At 35.8% G+C, this 19,470-nt stretch overlaps 1 protein-coding gene across 3 annotated transcripts in view; it reads right to left on the bottom strand.

Annotated features, from left to right (window-relative positions):
• The window catches only part of LOC123525359 (ras-related protein Rab-3), a 65,496-nt gene that overhangs the window by 38,382 nt on the left and 7,644 nt on the right, over nucleotides 1-19,470 (bottom strand). Inside the window, exon 1 of one of the 3 annotated variants that reach the window (XM_045304334.2) lies at nucleotides 9,575-9,674. The exons of 1 other annotated variant lie outside the window; for it this stretch is intronic. In XM_045304334.2, coding sequence (XP_045160269.1) covers nucleotides 9,575-9,598 — 24 coding nt within the window. In that variant the 5' untranslated portion in view covers nucleotides 9,599-9,674. Of the gene's footprint in view, nucleotides 1-5,369; nucleotides 5,457-9,574; nucleotides 9,675-19,470 lie in introns of those variants that run through there. One more of the 3 variants, XM_045304335.2, reaches the window with a different exon arrangement.

The raw sequence follows: 19,470 nt of genomic DNA, 5'->3' as shown, positions 1-19,470 counted from the left end.
AGTACTGCCAATATTCCCCCCATAAGAAACAAGTGTGTAGGACTAATGATTTCAGACACAAGCGTTTATCAAATAGTCACGAGAACAATACGCCAGCCCAGGGTCGAACTCAGACCCCACCGAATCCGTAGACCACGCTCTTACCTATGAGCTAAAGCGGGTGCGACTTATTTTATTACAAAACAAGAGCACTGCCATCTGATTTTTTTGTCTGTATAATAGAAATATTGTCCTACCAATGATTTTCTAAGTCCAAAAAGGGCCATTATTCTTGCAAAAAGCAGGATGGAGTTATGTTTCTTGCTGTACAGAGTCAGTTTATGATGGTAATCAACTGTTGCAAGTTTCAAAGCAATAGCTTTGATAGTTTAGGAGAAAAGCTGACCTTAACACAAAACTTAACCAAGAAATCTGATATTTTCTAAGTCCAAAAGGGGCCATAATTCTTGCAAAAAGTAGGATGCAGTTAGGTTTCTTGCTGTACAGGGTCAGCGATTGATGGTGAACAAGTGTTGCAAGTTTCAAAGCAATACCTTTGATAGTTTCGGAGAAAAGCTGACCTAAACATAAAACTTAACCAGGCAACGTCAACACCGACGACAACAAGTGATAACAATAACTCATCATTTTTTTCCGAAAAATCTGATGAGCTAAAAAGAGGATTGACCCGTGACCCTTTTGTCCAACATTTAAAAGCCACTGAGGAACATTCCAAGTATGCAGATTAATTAAGTAATCTCATTACAAACTATTAAACTTATTCAGCAGAAACCCTTTTTCTATTGTATGTAACAATGACCTTGACCACAGTGACCCAGAATTACATTCCAAACCTTTCTATTTGATAAAAGCTATATTATTATATACATCAAGTTTGCTGAAAAAAAGTTTTCTGTCTCCATAATTATTGTCCCAGTAGACCAGGTTTGAGGTTTTCAGGCACTACAGAGTGGTGCTATACTGTTCAATTCAATAAAAGAAGGTCTTTCAATGACAGAAGTTTTAGTACTGTGTGGAATGATATATACTTTTGAGTATTAGGCAGTCGAAATCCTTTGATGTTTTTAAGAAGAATCTTAAACCATTCTATTTTAGAGATTTTTATGCATTGTTTTAGGACACGATCGACAGTTAGGTATTTTGGTTTGTGGAGCTAATGCTAGCTATCTTTTTGTGGTTTTTTTCCTTAAATGTTATCTTGGATATATGATTAATATTTCTACTGTATTTTATGATTACCAAGAATTGTATCGTAAGGGCCTAGTTTATAATGTTTAAAAATTATGGTACAATGCCATTGAATACATAAATTAAAATAGGCCTTCTAATCAATCAATTTCAGCTTATTTCCTTAATTGTGAACAGATAATTTCTCTGCTTTTTAGAACTAGAACTAAAGAAATGATTATACTTATTACATCTTAAGCTTAATTAATTATCGAAATTAATCTAATTAGTAAGGAAAATAATTCAGTAATATGTAAATGATGTCAACTTAATATTACTGCCTCTACAGGATGCCACTTGTTTATTTCAAACTGCCATGTCTTTTTCAGCCATAGTCCAAATCTGTGATATGAATGACTGGATGATGGTTTTCATAAAAGTAAACTTGTCATTCTTCCTATATCATTGGTTTTCATCTAAATATTATGTATAATTATACATTCACCCACAGATACTTGGGGTTTGGACCAGCTACAACAATGCCTTGGTCAAAAATTTAGCCAAACTATCTGTACGCACACCACTTTGTTCAGAATTCAGTATATTATGCAAAAGTTTATGGTCAAACACATTACATTTACCTATGATAGCGACAGATGAAGGAATGAAGTTGCATAACATCTGTCTTTAACCAAGGGTCATAACTCTTGATATAATGATTATATAAAGTGATCAAAATCACAAGGCCAATCAAATTTGGCTAAAATTGCTTGCATGGGTCTTAATTAACAAACAGATTGTGGATGCCATACAACTGTCACAAGATGCATGCATCCACAAAAACAGACAGCTCACACTGAACCTTTGGTTTGTAAAGGTGACTGAACAAAAATCTTCAAAATATATACTTTGCAGTTTTGCTTTGGGATGAAAAAAAAAAAGAAAGTTGAACTGAGACTGGTTTTAATAAATCTATCACAGACATTGTAAAGAAATGAAAATTCTGCGAAATCATGTTGTGGGCATGATATTCAAGTATTTGGCCAATGGGGATATAATCCATGGACATTTTACTTTGAACTTAAAATGAATGTTCAAAGAATGATTTGGTTGCGCCTACACAAGATACAATTCTCTAGAAATTGTGGCTGAGGGAGCAATAACAAACATACCAGACTACAAGGATTTACTCCTACAAGGTTTTTGTTATATAATCTTACTGAAGATGATTTTTATCCTCACTTAAAAGTTAATTAAATTACTATTCATCTACAATGTCTGATTATGCAAGAGATTATGTCACTGCCTTGTAACCTTTAAAATTCCAACAAACAAAATTTAAAAACAACATTGTGTTAGTAAGTTAGAAACTGTCAAGCCTTGACAAGCCTTAGGTATTGTTGGCAAGTTTAGAACATACTTCAATTAAGACAATTTGATACACTTTAATGGCAGATCTTTGGCTGCTAGTATTCTTGTAAAATCTGAAAGAAGCTAACCAATAATCAATACCAGAAATTGGGAGGTAAATCAATGGTGACGTACTTAGATTAAGACTGGAGACTACACTGAAAACATCTGACGTATATATTCCAATTTAAGGGAAAACAGAATATGTTCTTCAGGAAAACAGAAAGTCTAAACAAAAGCTTTATAAGACCAATCTTGAATAAAATATTGACAGTGTGGGTGGACTAATTCACAAGCCTTTATCAATGATCAATAATAATTACCATTAGGAAAGAGATTTGTCCAATGAAAGGGAACAATTATCAATATTCCACAGAAATCAATTCTACCTACACATAAAAAGTTTCACCAAATTAAGACCACTTTCTTTTTTTTGTCAACAGTCACAAGTTTTTGTGGATGTCAACCTCATAATTCCTTCCAGTATAAACACAATAAAATCCAACTACATATTTGGAGTAATAAACCTGTTTCACAAGATATTCTTAAGGAAGTTCTGCGCTTTTGATAAACCGAAGTGATGGCGTAACGTCATGCATTTTGAGAAAAGCACATGTCTCCCACAACTGCCTAATCATCTAAATAGTAAGTCAGTCTATATATACTATTTACATAGAGCACATGCACATAAAGGACCCCAAAAGGACTCATATACTATAGAATGCATGCACATTTTTTTTTATAAAAGTAGTATAGGGGTTCTTTTGGTGTCAAAAATGCACAAGAAATCTGAGCATTTTTTGTTAATTCAAGGGCCATAATTCCGAAGTGCCTGGGCTGATTTGGCTAGTTATCGAACTTGGCCGGGCACTTATTAGCAAACACGTTTTGTTCAAGTTTGGTGAAGATCGGATGAGAAATGTTCGACTTAGAGTGCGGACAAGCTTTGTGACAGACAGACAGACACACACACACACAGACAGGAGTAAATCAATATGTCTCTACACCACTGTGTGGTGGGAGACATAACTAGAGGTGCTTTTGAGAAAAGCGCATGTCTCCCACAACTGCCTAATCATCTGAACAGTATGTCTGTCTGTCTTTATATGCTGATTACCACTGGCACCAGACCAGAAAGAAAATGCCTACATGTTACACCCTACCCCTAGGTATTCTATAAGAGCCATGGTCATGAACTGGAAAATATACTAACCCATTTCAATCATGCATTTCATACCTAAAACGTGCAGATTGTAAATGTGTACTATGGATATTGAACAAGTGGTATTTTATCCTTTATTGTGTACCGTTCACATTTCTTCAATATTTCTTATCTTAGAGAAACAACGAGAAACAATGAGTAGTTTACATTTTTTCAATGTTACACAAAACACTTGGTTGAATATCCCTAGTGAAGTTCTGGTCTAGATTACAAAATCATTCTGATTGGCTGATGTGAAAATGATTGTAAGTCGTCGTTTAACTACACATGTACGCTAAAATATGTATCTGCAGCATAAATGTGCAGTATGCATTAAACTAGAAGACGCTTTTGTAGAAAAGCACATGTCTCCCCCAATGCATAGTCATATAGGCAAGAAGTCAATAGGGGACAGGAACAAAAGTCAAAGAGACACTTGACGGCCTTGAACTTCAATGCTACAAAATAAGGTTGCCAAAGAACCATTATCAACAAATCTGAAAGAGTTACATGCTGGGATATCATGTTCTTCTATCCAATGGTTTGTTACCAAGGTTTTTCTATTTGAGAACAAATGATACAGATCATATAACCTTAAAACACCCAGTTTCGAACTTGACCTACATCTATTTTATAAAGAAAAACGTAGAAAATGTGACCCATTAAGTGTAAACAAGGTTTTCCTATAATTTGACCTACTGATCTAGTTTTTTGACCCAAGATGGCTCAGTTTGGAAGTCCTAAGAGATCATCTAGCCAATCTTCGTAAAGCCTGAGTGAAAATTTGGTGACAATCCAGCAATGAATCACGTGAAAAAAGCCATTTAAAGATTTTTATACTTTTAGCTCTGGCAGAGCCTGCAAGGAGACTAGTGAAACTATTTGTTCAAACTTGAGAGAGAAGATCCCACAGACCAGCTTTGAGGAGATTCTGATCTGTAGCTTCAGAAAAACAAAATGTTTATGTAAAAATGTTGACCCAGGACAATGGACATAGGGCGACCATCCAAATATATTTATAGCTAAACTGGGAAATAACTCATGAACTATTTGAGCCGGATTTTTAGATTTTGTGTCATGTAATATTGGTGATGATACATGACAAATATTTTAAGTTTAAATTAAATCCATTTAGAAATAACAGATAGACTGAAAGTTATCACAAACTGAAGTACTAAGTAAAATGGGGCATAATTCATGAAATAAGGTGCTACAGTAATGGTCTTTGTGTCATATGATGTGGGTGATAATGATGAACAACTTTTTTTTAAATTTGAGTCAAATCCATCAGATAATAACAGAAGTGAAAGTGCATCAAAAATTCAATCAAGGTGCAGAAGTGGACAAGTAGGATAGCTCTCCAGACATGTAGTCCAGCTAATAGACAATTTAAAAAAAAGCCAAATCAGCAGCGTTGTATTCTGAGCTAGAAAAACAATAAATGTTATGCTTAGCCTCCAAAAAACCATTCTTACTACAGAGAACTGTAATGGGAAGATCAGTAATGCAGATCATTGATGCTTCAAAGAAACCAGTAAAAACATGAACCAATCATCTGTCCTTTCAAAACAGTTTTAAAACAATGACTTACCATGTTACAGTGACCAATCAATATCCGACAGAAATAATATCACAGCACAATTCACTCTGCCAAAAATCTTTGAAGCTGCTAGTAATGGCTTAGCCTGAGTCAATTTTTGTTCAATATCAGATACAGAAAGAAGGAATCAATACAGATCTTACAGATACTCTACTGCTCTGAGATAATAACGGAGGGACGGAACCAGAAATAACCTATCTCAGATCATTTTTTATTCTTTCATTGACAACAGATAAAACTTCCTTGCCTAAAATAGATGGGATAATTACATACAGATGTGAGAGATGACATTGCTCGATGCAGAAAGTGTTTGTTGTTTCAAAATATCACTGTCAGAGATATATTATTACAATCTAATGCCACAGCTGAAATGTGTATGTCGAGGGGGAACGTTTTAAGTAATTTTCTTTGTTCCCTGCCACATGTTTCTGCATGAAACAGAATGATAAATCTTTCAAATCAAAGGATATTGTACTTACCTATAGCTTAATCTCTTAATATGATCAAAATATATCATGCATGGGGATTTTTCACCCCCAGAATGGTACTTTGCATCCCCGTTTTGGAGACAGCTGCTGTTATATATCTCCAAGTGACGGAGTGCAAAAGTGCAAGAAAAACTCAGTTTTCACCCCCAACTTTAAATGCCAGTGGGTACATTGATGCACATACAGTCGAAATTGTACTTGCGACCACCTCTATTAAGCGATTTTTTTATTAAACGACCGGTCAGAATCCCTCCAAATGTTTTGTATAATATCGCGCTGTCGATCGACATGGCGCAAAATCCTCCATTATACAAAAATTCTACAGCGCTAGTTAAGGGGATCATTTTGCGAAATAAGTTTTGGCGCTGCAACAAAGCAAGTAGATAAGTGGCGAGAACCATTTTATTGAATGACACTACATACAACCTTACACTAAGTCGGCTTTGAAAGTTAATTATGGCCTGCGTGCGTAGTCCATATCACAGTGTATAACTGTTAGTTTCAATCATTACAATGTTGCTGAATACCATGTCATAAAAACTTAACAAATCCCTGGTAACCACCATCAGTCCTAGCCTACTATGCCAATGTTACAAAACTTCCAACCCAATCAGTACGACATACTTCTATCAAAATGCAACCGCCCCATTAATAATAATGACTTAAAAGCCATAATTATCAAGTAGACTAAAACCCTTCTTAGAAACGCATGTCTCCCAAACTGCTATCAGTCTTATAAGTTATTCTTAGTGTTTATAATCCCAAATATATTTTCAAAACGGCATTGCTATATAATGATATAGGCCCGGGTAAAATGCGCAGAACGTCTGAATCAGCCGTAATCAAGTGCTATGATTTGTATACAATAGTTATTGCAGAATTTTTGTTGAGTTTTGAAATATTGAGAAATAGTTCGATTAGACGACAAGCTGACAACAGACTGAACAAGATGGAGTCAATCAATATGCTCCACGCATTGTTGTAGAGCAACATAATAAAGCAATGCAACCTTAATACGACTTGATGTCACGATCAATTTAGCAGAGTATATCCAGACGAAAATTTCTGAAAATATAACAGGACTTTTTATTATTTGGAGTATTTCAACCTATAGTACAACTAGTAAAATATTATTCCTGTAACACATATTATAAAACTGACTTTTAAAACTATCCATAATGCTAGACCTTTTGAGTAACATTCTCTCGATTTTAAAATTATGATAAAAATGATATTAATTATTATATTTATTATTCTACAGATTTATAATGCCCTTCATGATCAATTCACTTCGGCACATGTCACAATGGCCACAGTGGCCTACCTCTATAGCGCCCAAGCATTGCCAAATGGCGAAGTGTTGGCGACAGCTTAGAAATATCCAGAGCCACCCCTGATCCCTCCAAATGTTTTCAGTATATAAATTCATTCCATTAAACAACTTTTTTTGCATGTCATATCATGACAGTGAACAAGTGTGTGAAATTTCAATCCTTTCCCATTAGTGGATACTGAGATACCAGCTTACATACAAAAACTAAACCAAAAATTTCTATGTTGAAAAAGGGGCATAATTTTGAAAAAAAAAAAGCAAAATAAAGTTATGGGACCTGCTTTGTGCATGTCAGATCATGACAGTGAATAAGTGTGTGTAGTTTCAATCCATTCCAATTAGAGAGTACTGAGATACCAGCTTACATACAAAACCTTAACCAAAAAATTCTAAGTCGAAAAATGGGCATAATTTTGTAAAAAAGCATAATAGAGTTATGGAACCTGTGCAATGTAGGTCAGTTTATCACAGTGAATAAGTGTGTGAAGTTTCAATCCATTCCCACAAGTGGTTGCTGAGATACCAGCTTACATACAAAAACTTAACCAAATCGGGACGCGGACGCCGACGCATGGGCGAGTCCAATAGCTCTACTATTCTATGAATACTTTCTATGAATAGTTGAGCTAAAAACTTAACCAACGCCGACAATCAAGTGACGACAATACCTCGTACCTCAAAAATCAGACAAACTAATAATAATGATTATATATGCAACATAATATACAAGATAACTAGAGATGCTTTTGAGAAAAGCGCATGTCTCCCACAACTGCCTAATCATCTAAATAGTAAGTCAGTCTTTAGCTGTTTACTTAATCCACATGTGTATGCACTTTCTTGACACCAAAAGGATGCCTATACTACTAGTAGTATAGGCGCCGGTTTAGGGGTAAAACTGCGCAAGAAATCTGAGTGTTTCTGGTAAATCAAGGGCCATAATTCCGAAGTGCCTAGGCTGATTTGGCTAGTTATCGAACTTGGCAGAGCACTTATTGGCAGACACATTTTGTTGAAGTTTGGTGAAGATCGGATGAGAAATGTTCGATTTAGAGTGCGGACAAGCTTTGTGACAGACAGACAGACACACAGACTGGAGTAAATCAATATGTCTCCCACACCATTGTGTGGTGGGAGACATAATAAGCAATGCAAGCCTTAATACTGAACTTGAATTGCAAGCAGTAATTTCAGCAGAGTATAATCCAGACATAATCATTTCTGTAAAGTAATCAACACAGAGTTTCATTATTTGATATTTCAAAGGCCTATAAGGTCACACACTAGTAAATATTATTCCCTGTATATATATATAAAACTGACATTTTTTAAAGAGCTATCCAACGTAGCTAGACCTGTTTCAGAGAACAAATCCCTACCTCATTTTAAAGAGTTATGATAAAACTGATATTATTACTATTATTATATTATTATTATACCAGATTTATATAGCGCCCTTTTCATGATCAATTTCACGTTCAAAGGCGCTTTACATAGTTCAAATGCAGCCACACAGGGCGCATAATTCATCCTCTACTAGTACAGACACAGAGCGATCTGACCAGAGGGACAGAGTGAGACAAAGCCCCTACGACAGAGAGATCAGAAATCAGATACAGGCTTGTCCGGCTAACTTAGCCTAGCTCGTTGCGAATAAACAGCCTGGTTCTTTAACGTGCCCAGTGTATAGCACTGATACATGCAAGGATATAAAATGAAGAAAAAAGTAGGTTTCATGTATCTTCTAAGAGAGATTTCACATCACATTTGCTTACTGTAAAATCACATCAAAATCACACTGCTGTGACCTGGAAGTACTACTCATACTATTTTTTCTACCAAAATGTCAAAAATACATCTACAATGAAATTTAAACAGAAACCAACTTTAATTTAGACCTGTGCCATGCCAAGTGAAAAATTAGTGTTCAAAAACCAGTCCGAAATTAAGCGACTGGACCAGACGGCTCCCACGCCGGTTTCTTTACTATAGTTAGGCCTATAACCCTGCCAAAAACACTAAAACATCAAATCAGAACTACCTTCTCTAATCATGCTTGTGAAGATTATTACAGACCCATACTTGGTATGAAAGAAGTAGTCCATACAAACTTCATTAAAAACAAACCCTTAAGGGGCCATATAACTCCACAAAAATAGAAGTGCTGATAATTGGGAATAATGACTCTTGTACTTTACCTTCCAACAAAGTTTGATTAAAATCAAACCAACAAGTTTTCAGTAATTCAGACGGACAGACAAAAAAGACATAATCATCCATGTGGTTAATCCCCGATTTTTTTTTTATCCATTATAGTTCTTGAAAAAATGAGTTTAGAATGAAATAAAGGTCAGCATAAATACAAAATCACTTACCTGTACCATACCATCCGATCTCATTCTTAAATGTACAGTGCTCTGATGTGGAATATAAGTCTGTATTTCTTATGAAAGAAGTGTTGTCAGTGATCAGGGGGGGATAACTCTGTGCAGGAAAGATTTTTAAGCAAAGTGCTATCATTACAAGAGCTGTCTGATGACAGCGCGCTCAACTTTTCTCAGTGCTTGACTCTGAATTAGAGCTTTGCCAGTAAAAACTTTATCAACTTTAACAAAAAAAATCTAAGTTAAAAAAGGGCATAACTCTGTCAAAATTCCAATCAGAGTTATGTAAACTGTTTCTCCTGGTGAAGATTTTGATAGTAACTAACTATTTTAAGTTTCAAGTCAAAAGCTTTGATCGTAACAGAGATATCTGACTTTATCAAAAACTTTAACCAAAAAATTCTAAGTTAACAAGGAGCTGCGTTCAATAAACGCTTGATGGGCCTGGTGGCATCCTTGTCGATACAAAGCAACCTAAACGAGGTCAAGGTCAAACTGAGGTCAGGTGATGAGTGAAGATGAGGAATGGTCACAGGTTACATCTGTATTAGTATCAATTCATTCTTATAAGAGGTATTGATGCTAGACATAACGGTCCCATTTGGTTAACCAAGAGATGGCCCATAATAATTCGAGGGTTCAATGCAATAAGGGCGTATCTACATATAATAACTATATGTAGATACGCCCTTATTGCGTTGAACCCTCGAATATTATATAAAGCAACCTATGTCCAGAATGAGGTCAAGGTCAAACTGAGGTCAGGTGATGTCTGAAGATGAGGAATGGTCACAGGTTACATCTGCATTAGTATCAAGTCATTCTAGCAAGTGGTATTGATGCTAGAAGAAACGGTCCAATTTGGTTTACCTCATACGGACGGACGAACGGACGGACAGGACAATCACGATATGCCCCCGCATCAGTAGATGCCAGGGGCATAAAAAGGGGCATAACTTTGTCAAAATTCAAATCAGAGTTATGGCAATTGTTTCTCCTGGTGTAGACTTTGACAGTAAATAACTGTTTTACGTTTCAAGTCAATAGCTTTGATAGTAACAGTAATATATCTGACTTTATCAAAAACATTAACCAACAGCGACGGCGACGCTGGAGCGAGTGCAATAGCTCTACTTTTTCTTCAAGAAGTCGAGCTAAAAACTGGTAATAACAATAGAGGAAGAAGTTTCTGTGAGAATAACACTCATACATAAAATATAAGTCCTTTCTGCTATTTCACAAATGATTTCCATGCATTGTAAGCACAAATCATGCACTAATGATTACAATGAACATCATTAAACATGATATATACAACTGAACAATTTCTACATTATTGCATATTTATAGCAATATATTTTCAGTGTAGAATCTATGTACAACAATTTTAAGTATTGCATTAAAATCCAATGTTTTTAGTCTCCAGCACAAACTGACCCTCTTACTTGGTTACTAAACTACAAACAGAACCTGCAGGTATTTGATGTTTTCTAACACATCTCAAAACTGTCAACAATCAAAGGGTGAGGAAGGTTAACACTTTTATGAGAAAGAACATGTTTGATTACAATGGTCAATCATGGAAGTGCTAATGTTCGACCTACCTTCCTACACAAGTTTCAGAACTTTAAATTGCCTACTCCCAAGCTGGAAAGTTTGATGTATGAATATGTCACACTCATTGTCAGTTAATACTGTAAGGAACAAACTAGCAATTGTAAAGACTGAAAATACTACACAACTGTAATTCTGTTAAAACTAGAAAATGCTTCTGGAAAAAACTTATGTCTCCCCAAACTGCTTGGTTAAGAAAAGTGACTGCTTGAAACAAGCTGAAGTTAAAGCAAAGTCAGTTTGGGAAATTAGCTGAATGTCTGCTTAAGGCAAGTAGCTGCTTAATACTGGTGGCCATTCAGACAGGTTCAACTGTATATTCAAATATTTAACTAGAGATGCTTTTGAGAAAAGCGCATGTCTCCCACAACTGCAACATTGAAAAATGTCTAGTTTCTCTCGATGGCTTTGATGAATGGACCCCATTGAAAAATGTCTAGTTTCTCTCGATGGCTGTGACAAATGGATCCAATCAGTAATTCAAGGGCCATAATTCAAAAGTGCCTGGGCAGATTTGGCTAGTTATCGAACTTGGCTGAGGTCTCATGGTCAAACACATTTTGTTCAAGTTTGGTGAAGATCAGATGAGAAATGATCGACTTAGAGTGCAGACAAGCTTTGTGACAGACAGACACACTGACACAGACTGGAGTAAATCAATATGTCTCCCACACCACTGTGTGGTGGGAGACATAATTATGAATCCATAGATATAACACTAATAACAACTACCAGCTGCAATTTATCATTTCAATATAATATCATATAGTATTCATAATATTCAATTAAAATTCTATTAGGCAGGTAAAAATCAATGTTACTGCACAGATGTCACTGTGCAACATTTCAGGTTTTCTTGCAAGTTTCCAGTAGAATTCTGTGGGGATCTTAAAAGAACTGCACAAAAGAACTGTGCAGTTCGAGATATGATACGGAGAAAGGTTCTTAAGATCAGTCAGTTTTTCATAGTTAGATATTAAAATGCTATGTCTGGTTTGATAACCAAGCCTATCACTGTAGACTATGTTCAATTTCTAAACTGCAAATGGAGCATTTCATATATAAATATAATATTTTATTAAACTCAACAACTCTATTTAACACCTTTTAATACATTCTATACAGGATATACACTTTCACAACAAACTGCTTGAATTATCAAAATATGTTAATGTGAAGTTTGGAAGGACAGCCTCAGAGCCATGTTCCGAGAGTAGTTGCATAAACAATTCAAGCATGTGACAATTATCAACAGAAGATAGAAGATATAAATCCCTGTAAACATTTTTCATTCTAGCAGTTCTGACAACTAAGTGCACCAAATTGAACATGTAGTATCAAAAAGAATGATAAAAAGGCTAAAAGAAAACAATTTGGTGAAATTTGAAGAGAAACTTGGTGAAATTTGAAGAGAAACTTCACAGATGCTATAGAAGGAAGAATGACAGAATACAGTACCACCACACTTACATATACTTTAATATTTGACTCAGGTGTAGCATACATTAAGCTTTTTCAGAGCATAAAATAATTATGTAAAACTGTTACAGGTACAGCAAATGTATTTTGTTAACTGAAAGGACCAAGTTAACACAATAAATGGCATAAATTAAGCTGACAGTAGGAGAGAGTACAGTAAAAAGCACTTGACAATAACATGCAATCTCCAGACAAAGACATTGAAAGTGATATATAATACAGAAGATACTATTCTCACAGACTTAACAGATAGTAATCTATTTATCAGACAGTGTTTCACACTCACAGACAAAGTATAATAAAGTTATCCCACACTAACTGACACTAATATATTACACTATCCTGAAAACACAACTGTTGCTTTTCTCACAATTTAGAAGCAGTAGTTCAATAACATAGAACAATATTGCAGAAAATCATTATGGCACCCTATACTCTCCTGCAGCAATCAATAAATCCACTGAACAGAACCATTTACTTTATTTAGACAATCAATTCTACAACTAGTTTATAATTAGTAAATGGTATCTCAGAATAGTGTATAAGCAGTTTAGAGACTTTCAAAGAAGAATAATAATGAGTTGCTGCCAGTTTGCAATCAATAAATGTAACAGTCATATCTGACATTTGCTAGAGTTAATTTCAAGGACATCAAAGACACCTATCAATGCTACTTGTTGTTACTCATATAACTTAAAAATGACAGGGAAGGATCAACCTAAACTAGTCTAAAGTAGATCTGGTTCATGTTAAACCAAAATAATGTGCTCTAAAGCTTCCTTAACCTAGTTAACTTAATGTAACTAGAGGGCCATAATGGCCCTATATCGCTCTCCTGTTATCATTGCACTTAAGGACAAGAAGGTCAAAAAATCCAACAAAGGGAAGAAATTTAACCAAAAAGAAAAAAAAAATTCTTACAAGGTACAGATATGTCAAAATACACCTAAAAATTGGAGATATCCTCCATGTTGTACCACAGAAAATTGGTCTCGGTTTTTCCCTAAGGCTAATAATAAAAAAGTTATTAAAAAAGCTATTTATAGTAATATAAAAGGGAAGTAATTAAAACAAGAGCTGTCACGATTGGTGACAAATGCCCTACAAGTAGGCCCAAGAATGTCGAAGTTGTATGCGCAAAAAATCACATATCATTTTGTGACCTTGACTTAAGAGGCCTCGGTCATAAGTGTGACACATCTTCTCAATATGGTTAACATTTGTGTCAAATTGTTTTCAAATCCCTTGATAAATGGCAGAGTTATGGACCAGACAAGAAACAACTTAGACTTCTAAGTGTGACCTTGACCTTGGAGCTAGGGGTCTGGGTCTTGCACAAGACACCTCATCTCATTACAGGGAACATTTATGCCAAGTAATTTCAAAATCCCTTCATCAATGGCAGAGTTACGGACCGGACAAGAAACAGACCATGTTAACCGTTGACCTCTAAGTAAGACCTTGACCTTGGAGCTAGGGGTCTGGGTCTTGCTCATGACAAGTCGCCTCATTATGAGGAACATTTATGCCAAGTAATTTCAAAATTCCTTAATGAACGGCAGAGTTATGGACCGAACACGAAACATACCCTGTTAACCTTTGACTTGTAAGTGTGACTTTGACCTTGGAGCTAGGGGTCTGGGTCTTGCGCATGACATGTCGTATCATTATGGTAAACATTTACGCCATGTTGTTTCAAAATCCCTTTGTGGATGGCAGAGTTATGGACCGGACACAAAACAGACCATGTTAACCTTTGACCTCTAAGTGTGACCTTGGCCTTGGAGCTAGCGGTCTGGGTCTTGCACATGAGATGTTGTCTCATTATGGTGAACATTTATGCCAAGTTATTTCAAAATCCCTTTATGGATGGAAGAGTTACAGCCCAGACAAGAATTTACCGGACGCACGGACGGACAGTGCGATTTTAATATGCCCACCTTGCAGGGCATAAAAAAATTATTGTAAGTGAACAAAAGAAAGATCTGCCAAATAAAAACAAGAGTACTGCGATGCAACGCAAATGCAGATCAATACACACACAAAACAAAGTCACATGACCTTTGACCCCTTAGTGTGACCTTGACCTTGAAGTGAGTCATCCGAAACATGCGCTCTGCACATCATTTCGATGAGGGGAATATTTGTGTTAGGTTTCTTTGAAAACCTTCAAGGGGTTCAAGAGTTACAGAGCGGAAGGGAAATTGCTAACCAACAGACAGACAGACACCGAGGCGACAACATAATACGTCCCTTTGGGCGTATAAAAAGGAATCAAGATCTTATGGTGATATAAGTTGTGTGCAAGTTTGGTTAAAATAAAACCATAAATGAAGCTGCTATAATGCAGACAAGGTCAAAATAGCTAATTTTGGCCCAATCAGGGGCCATAACTCTGCATCCCATAATGGAATCTGGTAGTTCAAGAAAGGAAATAAGATCTTGTGGTGATATAAGTTGTGTACAAGTTTGGTTAAAATCAAATCATAAATAAAGCTGCTATTGTGCAGACAAGGTCAAAACAGTTAATTCTGGCCCTTTCAGGGGCCATAACTCTGGAACCCATTAAAGGATCTGGCCAGTTCAAAAAAAGAACCAAGATCTTATGGTGTCACAAGTTTTGTGCAAGTTTGATTAAATTCAAGTCATAAATAAAGCTGCTATTGTGCAGACAAGGTCAAAATAGCTAACACTGGCCCTATCAGGGGTCATAACTCTGGAACCCATAATGGAATCTGGCCAGTTCAAGAAAGGAACCAAGATCTTGTGATGATACAAGTTGTGTGCAAGTTTTGTTAAAATCAAATCATATTTATGAAGCTGCTATTGTGCAGACAATGTCAAAATAGCTAATTTTGGCCACTTTGGGGGGGCATAAAAAAATTACTGTAAGTGAACAAAAGAAGGATTTGCCAAATTAAAACAAGAGTACTGCAATGCAACGCAAATGCAGAGCAATACACACACAAAACAAAGTCACATGACCTTTGATCCCTAAGTGTGACCGTGACCTTGAAGTGAGCCATCCGAAACATGTGCTCTGCACATCATTTCAATGAGATGAATATTTGTGTCAGGTTTCTTTGAAATCCTTCAAGGGGTTCAAGAGTTACAGAGCGGAAGGGAAATTGCTAACCAACACAGACAGATACCGAGGCGATAACATAATACGTCCCTTCGGGCGTATAAAAAGGAAATGAGATCTTATGGTGATACAAGTTGTGTGCAAGTTTAGTTAAAATCAAATCATTAAAGAAGCTGCTATTGTGCAGACAAGGTCAAAATAGCTAATTTTGGCCCTTTCAGGGGTCATACATGTTACTCTGGAACCCATTATGGGATCTGGCCGGTTCAAGAAAAGAACCAAGACCTTAGGTGACACAAGTTTTGTGCAAGTTTGATTAAATTCAAATCATAAATGAAGCTGCTATTGTGGCCTAACTAAACTAAAGGAACCAGCGTGGGAGCCATCTGGTCTAGTCGCGTAATAGCTGCCAGGTATTTGAACACTAATTTTTCACTTGGCATGGCAACAGAGGTCTAAATTGAAGCTAGTTTCTGTTTAAATTTCATTGTGGATGTATTTTTGACATTTTGGTAGGAAAAATGGGAGGGCAGGTTGTATTTGGTGAAGTCAAGCTCAATTTTAGTATGAGTAGTACTTCCAGGTCACAGCAGTGTGATTTTGATGTCAGTTTACAGTAAGCAAATGTGACCAGAGAAATCTCTCTTAGAAGATACGTGACCCCTACTTTTCTCTTCATTTTATATCAGTTTTATCATAACTCTTTAAAATGAGGTAAGGATTTTGTTCTCTGAAATGGGTCTAGCTATGTTTGGTTGCTCTTTTAAAAAGGTCAGTTTTATATAGAATATATAGGGAAAACTATTTAGCTTATTGTGACCTTGTGCAGACAAAGTCAAAATAGCTAATTTTGGCCAAATCAGGGGCCATAACTCTGGAATCCATAAAGGAATCTGGCCAGTTCAAGAAAGGAACTAAGATCTTGTGGTGATATAAGTTGTGTACAAGTTTGGTTAAAATCAAATCATAAATGAAGCTGCTTTTGTGCATACAAGGTCAAAATAGCTAATTTTGGCCCTTCCAGGTGCCATAATTCTTGAACCCATTATGGGATCTGGCCAGTTCAAAAAAAGAAGCGAGAGCTTATGGTGACACAAGTTTTGTGCAAGTTTGATTAAATTCAAGTCATAAATGAAGCTGCTACTGTGCAGACAAGGTCAAAACAGCTAATCTGGCCCTTTCAGGGGTCATAACTCTGGAACCCATAAAGGAATCTGGCAAGTTCAAGAAATAAACCAAGATCTTATGGTGATACAAGTTGTGTGCAAGTTTGGTAAAAATCAGATCATAAATGAAGCTGCTATTGTGCAGACAAGGTCAAAATAGCTAATTTTGGCCCTTCAGGGGCCATATCTCTGGAACCCATTAAGGGATCTGGCCAGTTCAAGAAAGGAACAAAGATCTTATGGTGTTACAAGTTGTGTGCAAGTTTGGTTAAAATAAAATCATAAATGAAACCACTATCGTGCAGACAAGAAATTGTGGACGGACAACGGATGAAGGGCGATCACAAAAGCTCACCCTGTCACGTGAGCTAGAAACATTTCTGAGCTGACTAATAGGATCAAAAGTTCAGCCTTTCAAAAGATATAATGACCTGCACTATCAATTTGTCAACTGACCTTTTTAGGGGCTAAATTTCAGCCAAATTCCCCTCTCCCAAAGTACGTTTTTTCACACAATTTTGACAAAAATACCATGTTTTACATATTGCAGCCAAAAATTCAAGTGCATGATTGTGTAAATATCAAAATTGAAGACAATATAGGTTTGAAGCCATATTCCTTTTAACGGTAATCAAAGATGCACGTCACTCAGTTTCTAAAACATTAAGAAAATGCATAAAAACCATTAACAAAAAATATAAGCTGCCACCATCGATAAATGCAAGGCAAACTAATCTTACACTTAATGATGCACCTAGCACTTAACGATAGGTATTACGACAAGTATGTTTGTCCGATAGCAGCTATAGTGTCTGATTTCTAAACTTAGTTTCATCACATATTAAAACAGAAATACTGTAAATTTGTGCCTTCAAATATATTTTCAGAATTTCTTCTTTTTTAATGAACAAAATTTTGAAAATCTGTTATAAAGCATTAATTAGCACTGTTGAAAAACAGTCTCACATTCAACTATTTTTCGAACTTGAGCATTTTAAGACAATTCATTTTTTCATTTTAACCCTTAGCCTGCTGGCCGCGATTGGTTTTGCCTTTGCGACCAAGATCAGCCTGCACATCCGTGCAGGCTGATCATGGTCTGCACTGTTCGCTATTCAGTCAGTAAATTTTCAGTGAACACCCCTTCGAATAATAAATGGTATTGCCCAAACTGAATGATGGAACAGTCCATTTTAGAAATTTAGCAGGCTAAGGGTTAATTGAAGGAGCAAATGCCATGAATCTGAGGGTCGATAAAAATACTTTGTTACAGCAGAAATATTTAATAAATACAAATAAAATAGAACTAGAAATTGTGTCCATAGGACACAGACAATCCCACATACTGTGTCATATTCTATATAACAAAAACTGTCAGAGGGCCATAACTGCAGTAAAAATATTCACAGAAAAAAATCCTTCATGATATTTGCACATCAAGTTTGTTCAACTACGGAAGTCTGAAACAAATCAGGCTAATAGTGTAAGAGGAGTTTAACACACAAGATTTTTCTCTACATTCCATATAGCAAAAACAATCAAAGGGCCTTAAATACAGTAAAAATATTCACAGAAAAATAAAACATAAACTTCCTTTATGGTCATCTACACATCAAGCTTGGAAGTTTGAATCAAATCCAGCTAATAGTGTGGGAAGAGTCTGACACACAAGATTTCGGACATGTACTAGCAGCAGCAACGCTATATGCCCCCAACATAAATGTGTGGGGGGCATAAAAACTTACATTGTTTGTTACTTTGTCTGTACATGGAGTTAAATAATGTTTTGTTCATTATGTAATAATTCTATTTTACAGTATATTTAATTACATTGTATTGCTAAAAATAATAAATACATAGCCCTTTCTTATGTGTCAACTGGAAACAACAGATATCGATATTCTGAGTGTATGGCAATTAAGGCCCACATGTTTAAAAAGGTCTGTGTTGTGTTGACAGTTAAATGTTTACAATATTTCTATCAGTTCAACAAAACAGTTACTCTTCCATTCATCTGTTTCTCTGCTGATAAATCTGAATGATACAAGACACTAAACAGTAAACTGTCATTATGTTCGCACCTGTTTCATAAGAGATAAATTCCTTTATCTCCACAGAACTATATCACGTAAGAAGGCAGTATACAGTGCTAAATATGATTCAATTAAAATGAGTTGTTCCACTTCATAATGGAATCACATCAAAAGGTTAACAAAAATTACCTTGAATTTGTGATATTTTTTCCTGTTTAATTTGAGAAACTCATGCATTCATAATTTTGGGCCCCATTATAGAAAAGAAAAGGCAATCCAGGGTTATGACTGCAGACGATAGTTGAAGGCCTTTTAAACCATATTGTCTCGTGTTTGAAAGATTGTGCTAACATTAAAAAAATATATGTTAACGTGGGAACTTTATTTCACAGAAAAGAAAACTTCATGATCTTTACCTGAAGAATAATGTGTGATGTGCCAAGACCAGGATGATAGGTTGCTATGGTAATGCATGTCAAAGTTATGGACCGGACACGATATACCATTGTG

The sequence above is a fragment of the Mercenaria mercenaria genome, chromosome 3 (genome assembly GCF_021730395.1).
Source record: "Mercenaria mercenaria strain notata chromosome 3, MADL_Memer_1, whole genome shotgun sequence".
In the NCBI taxonomy this organism is placed as follows: Eukaryota; Metazoa; Mollusca; class Bivalvia; order Venerida; family Veneridae; genus Mercenaria; species Mercenaria mercenaria.
This window is presented reverse-complemented; position numbering and strand designations above follow the sequence as displayed.